The 22652-nt window shown below is 37.3% G+C and overlaps 1 protein-coding gene across 5 annotated transcripts in view; it reads left to right on the top strand.

The window, feature by feature from the left end:
• pde4ca (phosphodiesterase 4C, cAMP-specific a) overlaps positions 1–22652 on the top strand; it is a 39457-nt gene that overhangs the window by 8730 nt on the left and 8075 nt on the right. For 2 of the 5 annotated variants that reach the window (XM_081374696.1, XM_081374699.1), the window contains exons 2-6: positions 19094–19285; positions 21072–21108; positions 21811–21884; positions 21967–22016; positions 22124–22236. In XM_081374696.1, the coding sequence (XP_081230822.1) occupies positions 19094–19285; positions 21072–21108; positions 21811–21884; positions 21967–22016; positions 22124–22236 (466 nt within the window). Of the gene's footprint in view, positions 1–7182; positions 7849–17107; positions 17168–19093; positions 19286–21071; positions 21109–21810; positions 21885–21966; positions 22017–22123; positions 22237–22652 lie in introns of those variants that run through there. The other 3 variants (XM_081374698.1, XM_081374697.1, XM_081374701.1) reach the window with 3 other exon arrangements.

The raw sequence follows: 22652 nt of genomic DNA, 5'->3' as shown, positions 1-22652 counted from the left end.
AAGAGGCTAAAAGCAGGTTTAGCACTTGCCCCATTGATTTTAAAAATAGAATAACTCGGTGTAGGCAACACCGATTTTTGTCGTTGTTCTCTGTATTGACAGCACTCCAAATGTACAAAAAAATTTGCTCAATGTTAAAATTGACCGGAGTTCTCCTTTAACTTGAGTGCAGCGAAAGACGGGAGGTGCGAGTCAGTGTTCAAACATGTCCGCATGCACATGTTTACATAGGGGTGGAAAACTATAGTTGTCCCAAATGACACACTATACACTATGCACTGTGTGTAGTGGATGAATTTTATGTGATTATTTTGTCATTCAATCTGATATTTCCTTCCCCTCTGCTACATAAATTAAGCTGTGACAGTTGAGTTCTTTTTGGAATACTTGCACTATTTAAACTAATTACAAAACTGCATTGAGTAGTGCACAAGTGCATGAATTTCTACAGGGAATGCACAAAACACATTTTTTTGTGAACTAAGAAGAATGTGACTGCCTGATAATGCTAAACTGAGCTAAAATAATATTGAGTTTGCATTACATTTTATTTAAGACTTTTTCTAGTAGTAGTGGTAGTTGCAGCTTCTTAATTTTACTGGTTCAGCAAATAACTTGTTACATATTAGAGTAGAAACTTGTTGAGGGGTTCCGAACAGATGTCGAAAGAGAAAGTCAAGTAAGGTGAACCAATCACAGTGTCAGTAACCAGCAGTCCCAAAAATAAAACCTCAGAGCTCAGAATAGTCAATAGGCGCTGATGCTGTGACTGGAGTCGCTGTGCGTCACTGCTCTGCTCCATATTTTCAGCATGGCTGCTTTCCCCAATGACTCCCACCGCTCATTGATCTGTCAGCCTTTCTCACTAATGCCGGAAACCCTGCCAACCCGTCTGCCCTTTCTCCATTAAAAACCAGCAATCTAATAGAAGCTGTCAGGCCAGTTTTTTATACCTTGCTGTTTTCGGTTAGTGTTACAGTGCTCTTAGATTATAGGCTGGTGACATCTACTGGTAAATTTATGTTACTGCAAAAATCACATATTAGATTATTTGAAGAAATACTTTGCTTGTTGACCTATCAGCATCGCAGTTTATACTCTAGATTCAAAGGTGATCTGTTCTATCTTAAACTAGCCTAAGCTGGTTTGGTGGTCTTAGCTGGTCTTCAAGCCTGGTGCTCAACTGGTTTTACTGGTTAGCCGACTTACCAGACCAGAGAAAAGTGTCTAACACATCTCTAAAACTAGATAGAAGGCTTAAGATGTTTAGATGTTATTTCCCTAGTTTTGTTTTGTTTTGTTTTTGATACGAGACTATGGTAATACTATGTTTTTGGACATGTACCATATTAATACCATAAGATTCTTTGAAGTACCTTGGAGTACCAAATTATGCCATGGAAGGCCTACATGAATAAATAAGTAATATGTTAAATATCAATATCAATATATATATTTTTTACTGTTAATGCCATTTGACTATAGACCACTCTCTTGGTATATTTGCAGTACTGTAACTCCTTTAAGAGATGGGGAGGCTGAGCTCATGATTGAGTGGTCTGGGATCGGTTTAAACCACTGTTTCTCAACTGGTAGGTCGCGGAGTGTGCAGTCAAAGAAACATCAACAAACGTAATTCTACATTTTTCTGATGTGAGACTTTTGTGCGTGAAAGCTGTTGACACTTCTGTCAGACTCAGTTTAAGTAAAGAGTGCCTTGGAAAAAACGTGTTGCCTGAGATTTTGATAGGCTGTATGTCGGTGTCGTTATTCTAATGTTGTTTTCTGAATTTATGGAATAAAAAATCTCTCACCTCAGGACAAACAAACTTTCTTGTCCTGTCACTCCTCAATTGCACGTGCAAATGCAGCAGCACGGGCTATATTTCACTTCATTAAATAAAGCGCAAAAGAAATTATGAGCATGCAACTCCGTAGTTATATTGTCAATTAGTAAGTCATGAAATTACCAAGAAGTACCAATAAATTACGTATTGCGTCGGTTTGCTGGGAAGGATTTGCATGCAGGTATGAGCAGTTTCCCTATTTCTTTAACAGGTCATGTTAGTATTGTGTATTATGATACTTATTATGCCAAATTCCTAAAACTATGGAATTATGCCAAATTCCTAGAACTTTACTCCTCTGGCTTAATGACCATGGGGGGTCACATGCCAAACCAGTTGAGAGCGAACTAAATGTGGTCTTCCGGATTGCTACGTGTAGTTCATGTCTCACCAGCAGGGGATGCAGTGGTCTAATGTAAATGCATCACATAATGAATGAATGAAGGTACATTTGTACATTTACAAAGTCAAATTAAAGTTCAAATTAAAGTTTCGGTACTGATAACAAATCCACACTGCAATTTATACATTTCTTAGCACAAGACCACTTGAAATACTTGCTTATTAGACTCACCGGAGAATTATAAGCAGAGTTAAAATCACACTATCATTTCACAGACCTCTTTCGTATTATTATGTTCCATTTTGTGGAGAATGCACTTTTTTTTGCAATGCTTTCCACAATGTTATCACAGGAATCTAGTCTCGAGTCTCGACGCTTTCAGCTGTTAGCCAAACATTACAGTGTGACAAGCCTGTGACGTCAACACAGTGATGCTTCACGCCTGCTGTGACGTCTGGCTGGAGATTCATGCATCCTCTGAGTCTCAGTCCTGGCAAAAAACATTGTTTTCCCACAGATAATGCTGTTAAAAGGGTAGTTCACCCAAAAGTGAAAATTCTGTCATAATTTACTCACCCTCATGTTGTCCCAGAGTTTCTTTCTTCTGTTGAACTCTAAAGAAGATATTCTGAAGAATGTTGGTAACCAGACAGTTGATGGTAGCCATTGATTTCCATAGTATTTTTTCCCCCTACTATGCAAGTCAATGGCTACCGTGAACAGTTTGATAACCAACATTCTTTAAAATATCTTCTTTAGAGTTCAACAGAAGAAAGAAACTCATACAGGTTTGGAACAACATGAGGCTGAGTAACTTATGACAGAATTCTCATTTTTGGGTGAACTATCCCTTTAAACTGGCTATAAGAGCTCAGTTATTTGGTTAGTTCAGGTGTGCAGAGAATGTAGAGGTGAATTTAATGAAATTATCATTTGGTTTAGAGTCAGTACAAAAGCAGGGCGAAGCTTGTCTGACTAGTTAATACATTTATTTGATCATACATTAAAAATAGTAATATTGTGAAGTATGATTACAATTTAAAATATCAGTTTTTTTTTTTTTTTTTAATAAGTTTTAAAATGTAATTATTCCTGTGGCAAAGCCATTACTCCAGTCTTCAGCGTCACACAATCCTTCAGAAATCATTCTGATTTGCTGCTCAAGAAACATTTCTTCTTATTATTATTATCAATGTTGAAAATAGTTGTGCTGCTTATATTTTTGTGGAAATCTTTGGATTCTTTGGTGATTAGAAAGCTCAAAAGAACAGCATTTATTTGAAATAATTAAATCTTTTAAAAGTTAGTATTTAAAACAAAACAAAAATTGAAAGGTAATGCATGTATTTTTTCTGTGCATAGATTAGGAGATAAAGACTGGAAAAATATTCTGCACCAGTACCAGCACTTCAAAGACATTTGCCAGGTATAAATACTGAGGTCTGTTTGCTATCTGGAGCTGATAGGTTTCCAGGACTCTGACTTAGTCTGAACACTCACATTATAGCCCTGAGTAATAAAAAAAATGAGCAATGAAGTGAGCACCGGAGAATTTTTCACTACGCTGCAGAGCCAAGAATAATACTTTTCTTTAGACATATCATCTTGACCTCGGGACTTTCATTCCTCGTACAGTAATTCATTAATCCGTCACAGTAATTGGTAATTCATTGCGCTGTGGAAAAATATTTCATTAATTCTTAGAAAATCCTGATACTGATGTTATCAACGCACAGCACCTGATCATTCAGTTTTGTGTAGTTATTTAACATTTAATTTAAAGAGCTAAAGCATCAATGTCATGAATCTCTTTGTTGGGTTTATTAAACTTGATAGTATTGAGTTTTCTCCTTGGATACCGTATTTTTAAAAGCAGATTCCAAACAGTCAAAACCTCATGAAATATGTATTTTCTAAAACTTTATCTTAAATCAACTCAAAACCGTCCATCTGCTCTTTTTTAACAAAATATCCCAGATTAACAGTTCTGTGGATGATCTACGGCCTTCTGTTATTTTCAATATTTGAGTGCTAAAACATGCATGTGCCAGTTTGCTTGAATATTAAATCTTTCCAAATTTTAGCTTAAGTATTGCCCATCATCATTTTTTGAATCATGATTATGACATCCTAGCAAACTGTTCTTATGTTTAAGTCCCTTAAACATGTAGATAGTCCAAACAAGGCCATTTGTTTTAGCCAGAGATCTTTATCAGCCCTCATGCTGTCCAAATCATTAGCATAGAGAAACAAATACATCCAAGCAGTGTTAAGTGGTTTGAGTGGATTCATTGTTTTATCAGACAATATCATTTGTTTGCAAATGATATTTAAATAATTAGAGCGAGAAACTACAATTAGCATGTTAAATAATAAATATGTTTAGAAAGTAAAAGATGCTCTAAATCAGTGGCTCTCAACAAGTCCACTTTCCTGCAGAGTTCAGCTACAGCCCTGAACAAACACAGTTAAACATGCTTATCAAGGTCTTCAGGATTACTAGACAGTTAGGTTATAAAAACGTATTATAGCTCCTATTCTAAATAATTGCGTGCTGTTTGAAAACTACCTTTCTGAGGTGATTCTGGGAGTGTTATCATTAGTGGAAAAAGAAAAAGGGCCATGAGAGATCATGGACGTGATTTCTATACCACTTGTTTATTTCGCGGTCACTGCAAAGAAGTGTTTTACAACAGAGAAACCAGTTAAACCACTTTGTTTGAGGTAGAAATAGTAACAACATTTCAGTACTCACATGCTGGTCTCAACTAATTAGATGTCCCTTGAAGTCCCTTAAGATCTCAACTAAACTAATCCATCAAGAATGAATATGAAGATTAAAGGTAGGGTAGGCAATATGTTTTATGAACACTTTTTCTTATACTGGTTGAAACTTTCTTCACGTCCTGATAGCAATCAATAATAGAGGTGGTCTAAAACATGTACAAATGTTTTCTGTGAAAGTCACAGGAACCAAAAATGTTCGTCCAATAATCACATTCAGACGCTACGTTGTCCTACCTGCCTGTCAACAAATGTATTTCCATACCTCCATACGTGCACATGTTCGCGCAGACATTAGCAGCGCGTTCTGTAAGGCTCTGCAGAGGTATATACAGTCAGCAAGCGCCACAAATGATCAGCAGCCACATTTTACAGTTCCTCCTGAACCAAAACGACGAGTTTACGCTGCGTTCACGCCATGCCGCAACCGTAATTACGAGATGGCAGTCCGTGATGTTCAACCCGGAGCTGTTTACGTCCTCAGACATGCATTTCTATGTCGATCAATGCCAAAATTAATCTGCAGCAGTCAGGTGGCACAAGTAGAGCTCTTTAAGTTGTTTATGTTCATTATTATTGTAATGTTATGTGCTTTGAGACAATCTGCTGTGTGCGTTCATGCGTGGCTTTGGAGACGCTCTAGTCTAAAGGAAGGGTGGCTGGGATCTTATGCTTTCAAAGCTAACTTGCTACTACTAGCCTCTCTGAAATTGCCTACTCTAGCTTTAAGAAAGTAAATATCAGCTCAGGAAGTTATATGTATGTCTCTTTCAATTCTTGGCAGCAGTAGCAGTTTTTCTATTGTTATATTAGGCTCACATCCTCTCTTGAGGGGAAGGAATAGACCTGACTTTTTTCTTGCCTTTAAAGTTTTTGATTCACATTTGTGTCTGGATGCAAGATTCAACCTGATATTCAGACCAGATTAAAGTCGACATGAAATGGAAGTTGCGATAGTCTTTTCTTCCCTATTGTGACGGATATCTGAGTGAAACAGCTTCTCAATCATGAAAAAATGTTGGTCGGGACTTGATTTTGTCCATCAGAAATTGATTGGTTCACTGTTGCTGTGATGTCATGTGAGTGACAGGTTGTCCCGCCCTCACGCCAGTAAACACGCTGTCAGAGAAGAGGCGAGATGTGCTGTAAGAGGGAGGGGAGGGGAAGTTATTTTCATTAACGATTACGAGGGCACTTGAATAATAATAAAACAAGTAATAATAACTCGGTGAGTGTTTTAGCGCAATTTTCTCACCTCATGGGATCACAACACTAAGAGATAGTAAATCTTTTCCTGGATTTTTTTTGTGCGTTCCCGAGATTAGACCTTCCTTAACATAATGCCGAAAACCCGAAGTCTCTTGGTGGTCTGGTTGAGGAGTAGATAGAAGTGTAAGATTGGTGCGCACAGACGCACAGAACAGAAATCATGAGTTAACAATCGCAATTTGTCCGGTGGAAAATTGCGCTAAAAACAATAAGAAAACATGCAAGATCCACAGAATAATGGAAACATGTCTTCTTGTGCCTTTGGATGTCAGAATCCGAATGCAAAAAAATTGAAATAAATTTCACGTTTTTGTTTTGGTTGATCGAGCCTCATTGACTTGGATTAAACGTATTTATACGTTTTGTGTGGAATTGACCCTTGGTGTGAGCGAGACAACAATAGTTTTATAGGTGAAAAGGCAATATTTCTCTTATTTCCCTTCATATAAAGTTTTAATTAATTTTTGAAGCATAAAGGAAAGATTTTTGTCCGGTGGAAAATTGCGCTAAAAAAAGATGAGCACAGACAAATCATTTATAATAAATACTTCAATATTTCATAAAGAAACAAAACAAGAATTGTCAATTTTGATTTCATGGTGACTTTTAACAGCTGTGGATGATCTATCTTTCTGGATTGTTTTTATTATATTAGTGCATGAGCACCAGTGTTGAGATGTGAACCTTTTGTGTCTGCAACTAATGTAGGCAAGTTTCCGAGTATAATTCCCAAATAGAAGACTGTCTTTTCAATGAAAATGTATCTTTTTATTTTATTAAAATTTCTATATTTTTTGTTTACTTTTCTTTTTATTACTACTTTTATATTACTCAGCAGCACCTTTAATCAGCTGCAGACAGAGCAAGAAAGAGTTAACGTCTCAAGGAGGCAGGAACTATGCTTTCTTTGGTCCCACCCTCTTTCTTTAGCGTGATCTCAGAGTAAAGCGAGCTCCAGCCGTGGGACAGCAGTGGCCAAAGAGTCTAGCTAAAATATGGCACAGACTCTCCTACATGAGTCCAGCTACCACACAGAAGCAGAATAGGACAGAAGCCTGAGATACCTTCTTTTAAAGGATCATCTTAGAGGTGTCTCCATGAGAAAATAGACTGGATCTGATCGAGCTGAAGATCCATGTGTAAATGCTGCCAGAGCATCTCTTAAAGTTGCAGAGTGAAGCATGGGTTTTGACAATGCTTGTCACTTCATCTCACATCCCCGTTTACTCGCAGAGGTGTCACAGAGGAGGTGAGAGCTGATGGACTGTTAGAAGAGGACAGTGGATATCATGCTTTGCTCTTTCTTGTTTTCCTCCAGATTTTCAGTTGTGGTGTAATTATTAACCAGAGGCAATGAGGAGTCATTTTGATCCACGAACAATGTTTACCTAAAAAAAAGAGTGCAAAGAAAGTATATTTGTGTGATTTGTGTAAAGGAATTACGTGAGAGACATCACTGGATGAGTGTGCCGGCAAGATGAGCGTACCGGCAAACTGTGGATTCTCTTTCTCAGCTGACCGGGCATTAAAGCCACGGAACTGGAATTTGTATGGATCCCCATGTGCCGTCAACAGACCCATCGACATTGTGCAGAAACGCAGGCGGTAATAAACTTTGATTTATATATGTGATTCTAGTCAACATTACTGTCAAATACAGTGGGGTCCAAAAGTAGTAGACCATTAATGAAAATGCTTATATTTTTTCCTAGCAAATTCTTTATGGGCATTGATGGTTCCATGAAGAACCTTTAACAACCATGGAATTTTTCCATTGCACAAAAGGTTCTTTATAGTGGAAAATGTTTCTTTAGATTACTAAAATATATATATATATATATATTTTTTTTTTTAATGGTTATTTTAAGAACTGTTCACTAAAAGGTTCTTTGTGGAGCCCAAAAAGGTTCTTCTATGTCATCGCTATGAAAACCCCCTTTAGGAAACTTTATTTTTAAGAGAGTTATGTTATCAGAATAACAATTTGAGTGAAAGATAGATTTAAAAATTAACATTCATTTTGGAATGTCCTAGTATTTGGTATGTCTCTCTTTTGCTTAAATGATAGCGTCAGTCGAGCTGCATGAACTCCACAAGTTTGTGTCAAACCTGATGATCATGTTCTTCAGAATGATTTGAGATGATCCAAAGAGCATCTTGAACTTCAGTAGAAGCAAGAACACCTGACCGTCTGTACAAAGTAGTCTTAATTAGTTGATTAGTGCTCAAGAAATAGTGCAGAATCCTAAATATTTCATATTTAAAAATATAATACTAAATATCTAATATAGTTCAAAATCATATTTGTTTTGTGTGTTTATTGTCAGGTTTAAATTAGATTCGAATCCCAGACCCCACTATATATATTTTAAAACACTTGAATCTAAGGATGTTGAAAATCAAAATTAGGTGCGTTTGTGTTGTACGTTTGTATTATATTGATAAATTACTTTTTTTTCTTTACACCTGGTGTAGAGACAGAGACAGATTGTCATGTGGTTTGACTGAATAAATCTACTGTGTCCATGGAATAACCTGTTGATATGCTCTGGAAACTCTTTTCAGACTGCCTCAGACAAGATCTAGTAGTTCTCTTCAGTTTGATGGCAGTAAAGCACTATGACAAATGAGCAGTTATTCTGCCAGGGTTTTGCATTACTCTATGTGCGCAATCAGTGATTGTTCGTGAGAGTTTTCTTCTTTCGCATTTATTGTATCACAGTCTGGAAATCAGTTCATCCATAACTGTTCCACCAAATGCCAAAGAGCCCTGCTTATGTTTCACTGAGAACATCCAGCATATAACACCTCACCTGAAATCAATTGGACTACATGATAGATGTTTGTTTTTTTCATTACATATTTTAGTTATTATTTTCTCTATAAACCATTAACCAATAGCATTAAGAATATGCTATGAAAAAAATAGTTAGTGAAAGAGGAAAAAGCTGAGGAATTCAGTTTTCTCTTCATCTGTAACAGTACTGTACGTTTGGATTGTTACAGAAGTTGAAGCTGAAATGAATTTTCTACTGCATTATTGCTACCAAAAGGAATTGCAAAAATAACAACGTGGTTTCAAACAGGTTTCCTGAATGCCTGAAGGTTTGACAAACAAATCGTCTCCAAACTCACACCACTGGGATGCTGAAGCAAACAGAGCAAGAGTCACATTGTTGACGCTTCTCATGGAAATCAACACACAGATGGCTTATTTTATAGTTGCTTTTTCATAATGACCCAGCAAAAGAAAAAAAAATGTTTTAACGTTGAAATAAAATGACACACTTTAACTTTAAGGCAGCGACAGTGAGTGGTGTTTGCATGTACATTTGTTCAGCTGCACACCAGTTTTTATTCGGTTAAAAAATACTTTCAGAAAGAGCCCAAAGTGAAGAAATAAAGGTTTCTGTGAATGCAGGATTTTCTTGCAAATTGGATTTCGAAAAAGGCCACCATGTAATCGTAATTTTCTTCATGGCCATCTACAAAAAATCGTTTTCATTTGAATTTCTTACGGGACACAATGTTCCATGTCCTGATAGAATGGTAATTTTGTTAGGGAAGTATGGGATTTATGAAATAAAGAGGAAATCTGCTTTAGTCAGAGAGGTTTCGATTTAAAGTGAACCATGAATCCTCTGTCCTCCCACAGTATCAGCAAGGCTGCGCAGACCAAGTCTGAGACAGTACACTCCTTTTGGACACACACACATTCGTGTCCCACTTGCATAGCCATCAATGTCAGTGTTGACAGCAGGATTACAGATAAAAAAAAAAAAACATGATTTTCCATTTATTTTCCTAGGCTGTGTCTTGATTTATCCGATAAAGTACAGGACATTTGGGAGTTAGTTTTTAATGGAAACTTAAGAGAGCATATTACTAAGGTGCTGTATATTGTACCAGCTATTAAATTACAAGATACTTTGGCTTTATATATCACAATTGTGACTTTATATAGCTCAATTTGACTGTAAATCTTGTAGTTTAAAATCGCTTTAAACTAAAATACTTAAAGGAGAACTCCGGTCAATTTTAACATTGAGCTCATTTTTTTGTACATTTGGAGTGCTGTCAATACAGAGAATAACGACAAAAATCGGTGTTGCCTACACCGAGTTATTCTATTTTTAAAATTTGCACCCTGTTGATTTCAATGGGGCAAGTACTAAACCTGCTTTTAGCCTCTTAACATCCTTGATGTGTCATTACAAGTGCACAGAAAATGTGAGTGATTCCTTCCGAGTGAACACGAGTGAATCTGACTGCAGTAGATGTGAAAGATATGTATAAAAATGATGTTATTTCAGCCAGCACAAATACCTGTTTACATCCTGTTTTTCGGGCGAAGTCCAAAGTAGTCGATTGCCGAGTTCACGCGCATATGTTTAGTTACCTATGATCACGCGCGTGAACTCGGCAATCGACTACTTTGGACTTCGCCCGAAAAACAGGATGTAAACAGGTATTTGCGCTGGCTTAAATAACATAATTTTTATACATTTCTTTCACATCTACTGCAGTCAAATTCACTCGTGTTCACTCGGAAGGAATCACTCACATTTTCTGTGCACTTGTAATGACACATCAAGGATGTTAAGAGGCTAAAAGCAGGTTTAGTACTTGCCCCATTGAAGTCAACAGGGTGCAAATTTTAAAAAGAGAATAACTCGGTGTAGGCAACACCGATTTTTGTCGTTGTTCTCTGTATTGACAGCACTCCAAATGTACAAAAAAATGAGCTCAATGTTAAAATTGACCGGAGTTCTCCTTTAAAAAAATAAAATAATTTAAAATACTTTAAATTGCACAATATGACTTTTAATCTCTCAATTGTTTTTCATAGTAGTGACACTTTTCACATCTGACAATTGTGACTTTATTTCTTCCTCTTTTAAACACAATTACCTTATTTTTTACTTTGAGGTAGAAACAGGCTTTCATCCTTAGGAGATTCACCCGGGACTAAACATTTCAAGCTTTATGAAACATCAGTTTTGTAGGCTATTTTTATTACATTCCTGTTTGTAAAACCGATCATTAGAATCATTAAAAGTTTAACTAAACGTGCGATGGCCAATACCAAAAACTAAAAGCCCCTAACGTCTAAATGTATCACTCATTAGGACTTTGTGTGTGCGGACATCTGCTTCTATAAGCCCTTCTTGTGTATATTGTCAGGACCTGTAAACGGTTGTAAACCATTTGTCAACTGTTCAACATATTTTCTAGAGCTTCATGTCAAGAAAAATGATTTATGAGACGCAGCGGATTATAATCACTCGAGGCTGGGAGTGCCACGTCTTCTGCCGTTAAATGTTAGCGTCGAGGTTGAGGCAACACTACTAGACGCAACGATCCGGTGGAGCACATTAAGGTCATTATCTAAGCACTTGGCCTTGTGCTGCTGAATTGTGTTTCCTGACAGAATATTGCTCTGTAATGAATATGTTCAACTGTGTTAGTGTTTTCTTAATCTTTATTAGAGAGGTTTGCTGTATAACATTCTTTGAGTATATCCATTTGTCTCCCTCTTGGCCGGTGTCTTGGCGGAGTTAGATTGCAATTGTCTGAACATCTGCAGCTCATTCTTCTTGCTTTTTTTTTTTAAGTGAAATGTGTCACATGGGATTACTTTCACCCCCAAGAGATACATCTATTTTCAGTTTAAGTCGACCTATTACAAAACGATGCTAGTGTTGTCTAAAACGCATGAGGTTACATAGCTCTTAGTGTTTGTACGTACACACAGTTCACAGTTTTACCTGTAGCTATCTCTGAAATCGTCGTGAATTAAATGTGAATTATTATTTATTTTTATTTTTTTAGTGTGTCTCTAAGGCTATATCAGACTATTTTTGATTAGCTTTCCCATCACTTTAGATTGCTTTCATAATATATGTTTTGCTCTGGGCATTTTGCATTGCTTTTCTGTTGTTTTCTTATGGTCACAAAATGATCCTAGGATAACAGACTGAGCCCCGTCCGTGCCCTCTGAGAGACCCTCTGCTGTGTTCACAGAAGTGCCCTGTCACAGACCCTGCATGGAAAATCTGATGCACTTCGTTAACTGTGTTTGTAATGATGGTCTGGCATGATGCATTGGCCAGCATGTATTTTCCTCTAAATTTTTTTATTTTAAGGATATTACTCATATAAAAATCCCTCTTCTTATTATATATTTTCGTCTTGTTGTTAGTATAATTTAATTATTTTATTGCTAAAAATAATAGCAATTGGTAAGCAATTGGTATTTTGGTAAGATTGAGTGTTATTTTAATAGTATTGATTTACAGATTTAGTGTTTTTATGTAGGATCGTATATGCTGCAAACAGTGTGCTTCATGTGATAGGATACAAATGAAATATTTTATATTAGTTTGAAATAAAATACAATTCACATAGTTACACATTACTACATGTACTTAATATAGTAAAAACAGTAAATTATAACAGTAAACTAACCTAAACCAAACCCTAACCGAAACTCTACATGTACTTACATACTGTGTACATACTCAGTACTTATTTGAGTAAGTACAATGTAAGTTTGTCACTTTAAAATAAAGTAAAAAAAAATTATTGAAAGAAATTAATATTTGTATTCCGCACGGAATCATTTTACTTCTAATTCCCTTTCAAATAAATGTTGTTCTTTTGAACTTTAAATTCATCAATCTTGAAAAAAAGTGTATGGTTCTTATAAAATATTAAAGCAGCACAACTGTTTTCAACATTGATAATAATAAGAATGTTTCTTGAACGCCAAATTATACAGCATATTAGAATGGTTTCTGAAGGATCATGTGACACTGAAGACTGGAGTATTGATGCTGAAAATTCAGCTTTGCCATCACAGGCATAAATCACATTTTAAAATATATAAATAAAAAAATAGACAACATTTGTTTTAAAGTGTAATATCTCACAATATTACTGTTTTTACTGTATTTTTGATCAAATAAATGCAGTCTTGGGCAAAAAATTACTGACTTTTTATGCTGAACTAAATGAGTATGAAAGTAAATGTTAGACTTTTAATCAAGTAGAAACGTATAGTAACAATTGCATATTTTTACAGTGGAGACAGCTAATGCTATTGCACTAACAGGTAATTAATAAGGCTGAATTATATAATCAACACAGTATGTGTTTACACTAACAATAATAAGGGTAATAGTTTTTTGTTATCAGAACAGAAGCACTCTTTTCTGTAATATGAACGTATATTAAAGTCACCACCAGTTTGCTTTTGAGCAGGAAAATGTATGTGGAAATATCTGTGTAATGCGCCTTCAAATGTCTATGACTTAATTCTGGCTAACCCCCATGCATGTTTTAAAATGTCAGTCTAAATCAGAGACAAACCAAGCTTATTTTTAATCTTGACCATAAATGTTCAGTGGAAAGCTGAGATCACGGCACTGCCTCTCTCTCTCTCTCTCTCTCTCTCTGTGTGTGCACCCTATTGTGCCTCAGAAATCTTTATACAATCTCTGCGGCTCTTACCGGTATGGATGTGCTCCACATTTGATGTGCACAATTAGGAAAAGGCAGCATGTACAGAAACGGTGATTAAACAATCGAGGACACATCCTCTGCCCGCAGTGTCTACGCACGAGTATGTGACCTGCTGGATGACCCTGTAATTAACCGCCTCACCAGATCGGTAACGTCTCCCGTTGTGCTGCTGTGAGACTTCAATCTCAAAGTGAAGCACCAAGAAGGGTCTTTTTTTTTTAACTCAAATGCATGTTCACTTGTGGTTAACTGTGCTTTTAATCTCGCTGCAGCTCTCAAATGTTCAACTTTTAGTGCTAACCATTTTATTTGTATGGCAACAGCTGCTGTCCTCCAAATCTCCTGCGGTATGTTCATGTATGTCTGGGCCCCTGGGTGTTCATTGACGTCATGTGACGTTGCGGCTCTCTTAAATGTCTTTTCTTTCTTTCTTGTTGATTAGAAACAATGGAGAGAGGAACAGGATGAACAGCCTTCTGGCTGCGTCCCGGTGGACTGGTTATTCAACTATGAGACTAAACGACTTCATGAGATTCATATGAACTCGTTGCTCTGCCTCTGTTCTTCTTTCTTTATATTAAATGCTGCATTAAATCATATAAACAAACATGCCTCTATGTTGAGCCGGCGTTTCTTGCTTTCCGTAAGATGTTTTGACTGTATATTAGTGATTGTGCTGCATTGGGCTAGTGTGTGGACCCGGGTGGGACATGCAGGCTGGGCTGGTAATGTGCCCAGATTAGGACTGACGTAGCACTACTGTCCCGTGACGCATGCTGGGTGTCAAGTGTTTAGATTCTGACAGTCAACATGCACCGTGTCATCCGACTGCAGAGGATTTAGTAACGGCTCTTTTACTCCTCAGACTGGAGGTGCTCTTCAAAGATTCTGCTCGAAGACTTTGTAGCGAGTTGGTATCCACTTAGAATCAATTTCAACCGGTTCCTGAAGGCAATGATAAGCTGAGTTGAAGCCAGGGGTGTAAAATGATACTGTGTCAGACTTTTAGTCAAGCCAAAAACATACTTCAGTAAAAATTGGAAAGTTCCCACATTGTACTACGTATCGAAAGTAAAAATGTTTTCTTAGATTTTGAAATTGACTGATTACAGTAGCACTAATGCTTTGTTTATGTAACGCTCTAGAATATGCTAAATTTAACACCCTGAAACCTTTACAGAAATTATTAAAGGGACAGTTCAACCAAAAATGAAAATTCTGTCATTTAACTTGATGTCGTTCCAAACCCATAAGACTTACGTTCATCTTCAGAACACAAATTAAAGGTCCCGTTCTTCGTGATCCCATGTTTCGAACTTTAGTTAGTGTGTAATGTTGTTGTTAGAGTATAAATAATATCTGTAAAATTATAAAGCTCAAAGTTCAATGCCAAGCGAGATATTTTATTTAACAGAAGTTGACTACATCGAACGGCCCGTTTGGAATACATCCCTCTACTTCTTTCTTTAATGACGTCAGTAGAGCAGTTTTTTTGACTAACCTCCGCCCACAGGAATGCTCCTTCAACTCTACCGAAAGTTGTTTATGTACTTGCGCACTTCTTATAACTTACTCAGATCTTACGGTGATTTTCTGAAGTAAAACTGACGCTTCATCTTTTGTGTGATGTACAATAAACTTTATTAAACTCATCAGTATATGTTTGATCATCATTCAGACAGCAGACTTGTAGGCTATTAATAAATAATGGATACATACAAGCAGATGACAAATACGTTATAATAACCGTAATTAAACTACTAAACTATACCTGTTCCATCTCTATACAGCACTCTGACTCTGTAGGCATTATTGCCGAAAAACGAATCCATACGAATTGAGCGGTTTAGTCCAAATTTAACGATATATTATCGATATCTTAATGAACTTTTTGAAGCGTCAAAGTGGTGGTTGCGTAGCTGTCAATGGAGGGACAGAAAGCTCTCAGATTTTATCAAAAAGATCTTCATTTGTGTTCCGAAGATGAACAAAAGTTTGGAACGACATGTGGGTCCGTGATTAATGACAGAATTTAAACTTTTGGGTGAACGAACCCTTTAAACTTTAAATTCAACTGTAATGGAGTTTATAATGACAGCTGTTTATGTTTACTGACTGAACAATGATATACTTGTATTCAATTCATCATAGTTTTTTATCTCTATAGCTTTTTACTTACATTTTGTCTTTATTAATAATAATGATATTAATAAATATTATTATAATTATATACCATAAGAACAGAGTGTAAGTATATGCTCATTAAGACAAATGGTGACTATAACCAACTCAGCTCATACGCTTGTACTCTGTACTTGCTATATACTGTCATCATGTCTTGACTGAAAAGGGCATACATGCTTATTCTTTCTTGAGCCACAGGAGGCATCCTATTCCCAGAAAAACAGCCAGGAAAATTGTGTATTTTCCACAGCACTGCAAGCACAAAGACTGGTCACAAGGACCAGTTCATCTTTAACCATCTGATGTAGCGGGCAATTGTCATTACAGTGCACTGAACACTGATGGTTCACTCAGAAATTAAAATGATTGTTCAGAAAAGTATCTGTTCTTTTCACAACAGGTTCATAATATTGTGGCCAACAGAACTCGAAACAATGCGAATTGCCAGTGAACTTGATTTTTATTTTTGCACAGTTATCTGAATTTTGGAATAAACAAAACTGTGATACTAAACATATATCTTATGTACTTAAATTTAGATAACTACATTTAAATATAGCTATTTAAAGCTAACAGAGAACTTGGCAAACTGAGGATCAGTGTTTCCCTTCATTTCTCATGCTCACCTGTGAGATAAATTCAGATTTTCCATCAGTATGTGGAAATGTTTATTTTCATTTAAGTTCAATGCACTGGTATAATATTGCATTAATAATAATAATAATAATAATCAGAGAAATCAAACATTTGAATTTTGGTGGTGTTTTACCACAAACTGTGATTAATGTACTGAATTAATAGGCTGATATGCCTATATGCACAATGCACTGATGCAATTCCCACATGCAGTATAAATAACAGCATTAATAACAGACTGCTTCACTGAATGATGAAATTCCCACATTCCCTTTGATGGAGGATGTCTTAAAATGGCAACATGGAAATGTGTGGGTGGATAGATGTGTGAGCCAAAAATAGCACAGTAGAAATCTCTATAAATATTCATGAATGGGGGGAAGAATCTGAGGCTACCTGCAGCTCTAAATATAGCGCTTCTGCTCGGATCCCTCGCACAGGGATGGGCTATTTATAGTAGCACTGCAGAACAGAAGTGCCTCGCTCTGAGTGTGCACAGGGACCCATAGGAGAACAGCAGTAAAGATGAGGGACGGAAGCAGAAACGAAGTGGAAGCGACAGCCTCTGCCCCAAGCACAGGTATTTCTAGAGCTGGATGCGGTGTCCCCTCACGCCAGAGCGTACAGTAGAGTGACTTAAAGAGATGTGCTATTATTGTGTATGTGTGTTTTGGTCCATGACGAAGAGTGCTGCTCTCCCTCTCTCTCTCTGTCTATATGTTTCTCGCTCCTGAATGTGGGCACATGAATAGGGTGTACCGGGTTGATTATATAATATGTAAGAGACATCCGTCTTGTCCTCATGCAACATCTGTATTTGGAGGTCTTTGAAAACCCCTGTTGTAGATGACCACATAAACATTACACAACTTTGAAAGCGCCATCACTATCAGATATATTTAATTCGCTCACATGTTAAAGATACAGACTGCACGTATTAAAAAAAAGCTGAATATACTGTATTGTGCATTTGGTCATAATTGAACTTAATCAACATAAATTGCAGTATTATGTGTTGGAACTAGAACAACAGAGACTATAAATAGATCTCCAAAGTGGTGTTGTCTCCTTTATCCGTTTATTGTTATTTATTTAGAAAATGCCTTTCCTTCTCTCTCAAATATAGAAAAAAAATGTGGCCATTGACTTGCGAGAATACCTTCATTAGCAACGGATCGTTCGTAAACAGACAATGCATCAGAGGCAAGGACCATTGATTAATGAAATGACCTTATATGGTTCATGTCAATTTTGTGCTAGTTTGATTGGGAATTGGCTTCACCTGAGGAGGTTATTTTTAGGCCTCTCATGCTTCCACGTCAATGAGCCGAGGCTATTTTTAGCTTCGCATTCCTGCTTCACATTGACCTTGAAGAACACAGCCCATTCAGAGCTTCGCTGCCTCTTGTGTTTCAGGAGGTCTTACCCAATCCACAAAACCTGAATATGTCTGAGACGGACAGATTTACTGCACTCAGACTGTGGCTTAGAGGAGGAAGAAATCTCAAATGCATTTCTCTCGTTCACTGTCACCATAACCGACGTACTAGATCTCTGTCTGTGGAATGAGGTCGAATGCTGTAGTTGACATTCTTCCAGTGTTGCTGTATACAGCGGTGTTTAAGAATTATAAAGCGGACGGAGTTCACATTGAAAATACTGGATTAAAAGCCTAGAATTAGAATAGACACTTTTAGGATTTTTAAAAAATGCTTATGATGTAAAATAATAGAAAGATAATAAAAGATTCTGCCTTTTTTCTGGGTCACTACTCAATATGACATTGATCATGTGACTCTTTACACAATTGGTCAGAATCGTTTTTGCTTTCATTGAAGCACAAGATATTCTTTGGATTGTCTCAATTCATATTATTGAGACTGAATTGAGTAATACATTTTGTAAATAATATTTTGTAGTATATATACTACAAAAGTAATATATTTTGAAAATATCTACCATTTATCAGTTATCGGCCATAACAAAGATATTACTTTTAGCTTATCTATAGTAGCCAAATTTTCAATATTGGTGTACTCCTATTGGATAACATGATTGGTAAGTTTTACACAAACTTGTGATATATTACAATTATATAATGTATAAAACTGTATTCACTAGTGGTCTCAGACTTTCTTGAGTGATGTAGTGTCAGAGGTGCTGGCTTGATATTAGTGAGGTATTGAAAAGTATCCTTGTGTTTGTCATGGAGTCATGGAGATCACAGAGACTGTGATATCATTTTTATCTCTGTCATATTAACCCGCAAGGCTAGCTTACATCTGGATTGATGTAGGAAGTGTCTCACTTCACATTTGTGTGTAACCATTTTTATCAATGTCTCAGTTACCGTCTATACTATTTTGCCATTTGCACAGGGTGTGTGTTGAGCCTATGGCGTCATTGGGTACAATTTATCTGAAAGGAGTGTAAAAATGGCAAATTAAAAGTTAAAACATCATCCCAGGTAAATTGTTCATCTTTCTTTCTGTTTCTCTTTCCTCAGTTTTGATGTTGAAAATGGGTTGTCGGTGGGCCGCAGTCCTCTGGAGTCCCAGGCCAGTCCAGGCTCCAGCCGTGTGCTGCCGGCCAATTTCCCTCACAGTCAGCGGCGGGAGTCATTCCTGTATCGCTCGGATTCCGACTTCGACCTTTCACCCAAGGCCATGTCCCGAAACTCATCCACGGCCAGTGAGCTGTGAGTATCATTCGTCTCATTCATGATCCCCTAATATACTGAAGCTCAAGAAATGTCTGGACCCTCCGATGCATCAAGAAATCTCATATCTCATACTAAATGCATTTATGATGGCTTCTCTGAGTAGAAAAAGTCACATCATTTTTTAATTTTTTTTTTTTTTTTTTAAACCATTTTTTTTTTAAGGAATTAATATTTTAAATTGATCAAAAGATTTCTATTTCAAATTAATGGTGTTCTTTTGAACTTTCTATTCATCAAAGAGTCTTGACAAAAAATTTCACAATTTCAAAACATTAGGCAGCACAACTCTGATAATAATGAGAAATGCTTCTTGAGCAGCATTTCTGAAGGATCATGTGACACTGACGACTGGAGTAATAATGCTGAATATTCAGCTTTGCCATCACAGGAATAAATTATATTTTAAAATATATTAAAACAGAAAACATTTACTTGAAATTGTATGAATATTTCACAGTATTACTGTTCTTACTGTATTTTTGATCAAATAAAAGCAACCTCGCTGAGCACAAGAGACTGCTTTCAAAAACAAAAATCTTACCGACCCCAAACTTTTTAAGTTTCCAATCTCAGTTTTCATGATTCACTGCAAGCTTCACGTGTTACAAACTGCACAAGTGTGTACTTCAGCTATAGTGTTTTGTGGCTGGAAGAGTTCTGTTAATTAGGACTGTAAACGTTGCCTCATAACAGATGTGGCTTACTCCAGCTGGTTGATTATGTCTGAAACACAGTTCTCCCAAGACACACCATTTTAATAGTGTATTACATCAAATCATATTGCTTAGCCATTTTGGAAAATCCAAGGCACTGGTTAAAAACTCCTTATTTTTACCACTTCCAGCTGTTCTTTCCATCTGAGCACGCTTGCATGTCAGCTCTGGTTTGCTGGGATTTCACAAAGTCGGAAAAAGGGCGCCACATTCTTGGTTTTTTTTTTCTGCAGTTTATTTTTCCACTTTGCGTCAAAGCCAGTCGCCCAAATCGAAACACCTTAAGACTGGTTCACACCGCCCCAACAAAACACCATCAGGGTGAACACAACCCGCTCCAACTGCCGGTGTTTGTTAGGGCGATGTGAACTAGTGTGCTTGCTTAATCCCAGGTCACCAACTCTTGTTGTCTTTTCAAAGGGAAGAGAGTTTGAAGCACTGGGAAGTCAACTGGCTCAATCGGTGAGGAGAGAAAAATATTAACTTGAAAGGGCTGTCCCGCATTTCTCCATTACAGGATCCAGGCCGGTTCTCTCCCCTAGCGTCTAAGACCAGTCAAACCTCAGAGCTTCCCCTCTGTCCTCTTTACCACCATGAGCGATCGGCATGCCACCATAGAAGCTTTGGAATATGTGAATAAAGGCGCAACTCCCAGTGTGTTCCCTAGTTCGGCTTCTCTCCTGCTGCTCCTCAAATACACATGCATGACACACCCTGTCCGACCACGCTGAACCCATCTATGTTCTTATTACGTATTTCCATAAGCTTTTAATGTAGGATTTCTAATATCCCATTGGAGAGTCTGAGGTACCCTCCTTATGCTGAGCTGTTTTACCACCCTCTTGCTCTTCTAAATGATGGTGTGCTGTAACCTGAAGCCGACCACATCCTTAATTCTCCGCAGTTAAACTCTTAGTCATTCTTTTTCACTGATCCTTAAGTAATTTTATTTGCCTCCTTTTATTATTGGGAGATTAAAGAGCTGTCTTTTCCAGTATGTCATTTTTTGAGTTTGATTTGTGATTTGTTCATGTATTTTTCTCTTACAGACATGGAGAAGACATGATAGTTACACCATTTGCACAGGTTAGTAGTAGAGTGGGTCATGAAAATGAAAAGCTTGCATAGTCTGACATTAATAGGCAATTAGAGACTTTGCGTCATGTGGTTTCAGATGACCACTCTTGTAAGGAGCATGGCAGTTTGACTCTACACCCCCTATATTTTAAAGACAGATTAATCTCCTAATATTCAGCAGTGACTTTTTTGTGTAAGTGGAGTGTGCTGCCTTTGGCATTGGCGGGAACAGCCCTTCCGCTCTTATGCAGCTTGTTTTTGGGATTTGCGTCACCACTGTACTCAGTTTACAAAACAGGCAAGGAATCCAATACCGCATTTGTCGATATGGATGCTGACAGATGAGAAATCTGCATGGCTTTGGAAATCAGATACCCTTCATGTCCTTTTGAAACTCCAAAAGAGCTGCAGAATTTAGGACAAACCAGGCTTTTTAAGCAAATCTTTCATTTACTAGGTCACCTCTCTATGTAACATTTATTCTCTCACTCCAAACATTCTTTAAAAAGTGTTGAAAGTATCTTGTGCCGATTTGCTTATTGATTTTGGTGGACAATAATAATTAAATTATAAATACTGATAACTGATTTATTGTTTTATTTTTGCAATGCTAAAATATGAAGCTGTAAGTAAGTTGGAGTAACTAAAAAAAGAGAGAAAGTACTAAGGATGTGTTTTTGACATGGACCCACATTATTGTTTTTCTCATAGGTCCTTGCCAGCTTGAGGACAGTGCGGAGCAACTTTGCCGTTTTGACCCATCAGCAAGACCGTGTCCCGAGCAAGTAAGCCCTAATAGAGTCCTAGTAAACTGTGTAATCCTTGTTCAAATTCTTAAGTCATACTTGATCTTATAAATCTATACAGGAGGTCCACTGGAAACTACCCACCATCCATGTGCAAGACAAGCTTACCAGGTTAGACAACAAACTCTTGTAGAACGGCAAAACAGTGCATTTCTTTGTATTGCATATGATGATGAACTTATTTCAGTAGCCATGAATATATGAACTGTATTTTGCAGAGGAGCCGTTTCAGAAGCTGGCAGTGGAGACTCTGGATGAGCTGGACTGGTGTCTCGAACAGCTTGAGACTCTCAAGACACGCCACTCAGTCAGTGAGATGGCATCCAACAAGGTAGATCTACTAAAATAAAAGAGGATTCATTTCTGACAGGCCCATCCCCACTGTCACCCAGGGACACCCCACTAATAACAGTCGAACACAATTCATCAGCACTTGCTGAAAACAGCAGCCGAATACTTAACATGCCTCCGTATGAATTACACATCGGAACGGGATTCATGCATGGCCTGAATCTCTCCCCTCCCCCGACCACATCGTGTGCTGAAAAATGAGAATGAGAGTGATGTCACGAATGAATCTGATCCCCCCACCCTCTCTATCTCCCCCCATTCCTGCTGGGGATTTCATAGCCTGTGTGACGCATGATTGGCCCACCCACGTGCACGCGGATGCATACTCTCACACACATGCGCACGTATGAACACGTTTGTGTGTTTTCACTCTCACTGACATCACCAATGTTTCTA

The sequence above is a fragment of the Scardinius erythrophthalmus genome (genome assembly GCF_964197995.2).
Source record: "Scardinius erythrophthalmus genome assembly, chromosome: 9".
NCBI lineage: Eukaryota > Metazoa > Chordata > Actinopteri > Cypriniformes > Leuciscidae > Scardinius > Scardinius erythrophthalmus.
The sequence above is the reverse complement of the archived record's forward strand: the minus strand, read 5'-3'. Positions and strand labels throughout refer to the sequence as shown.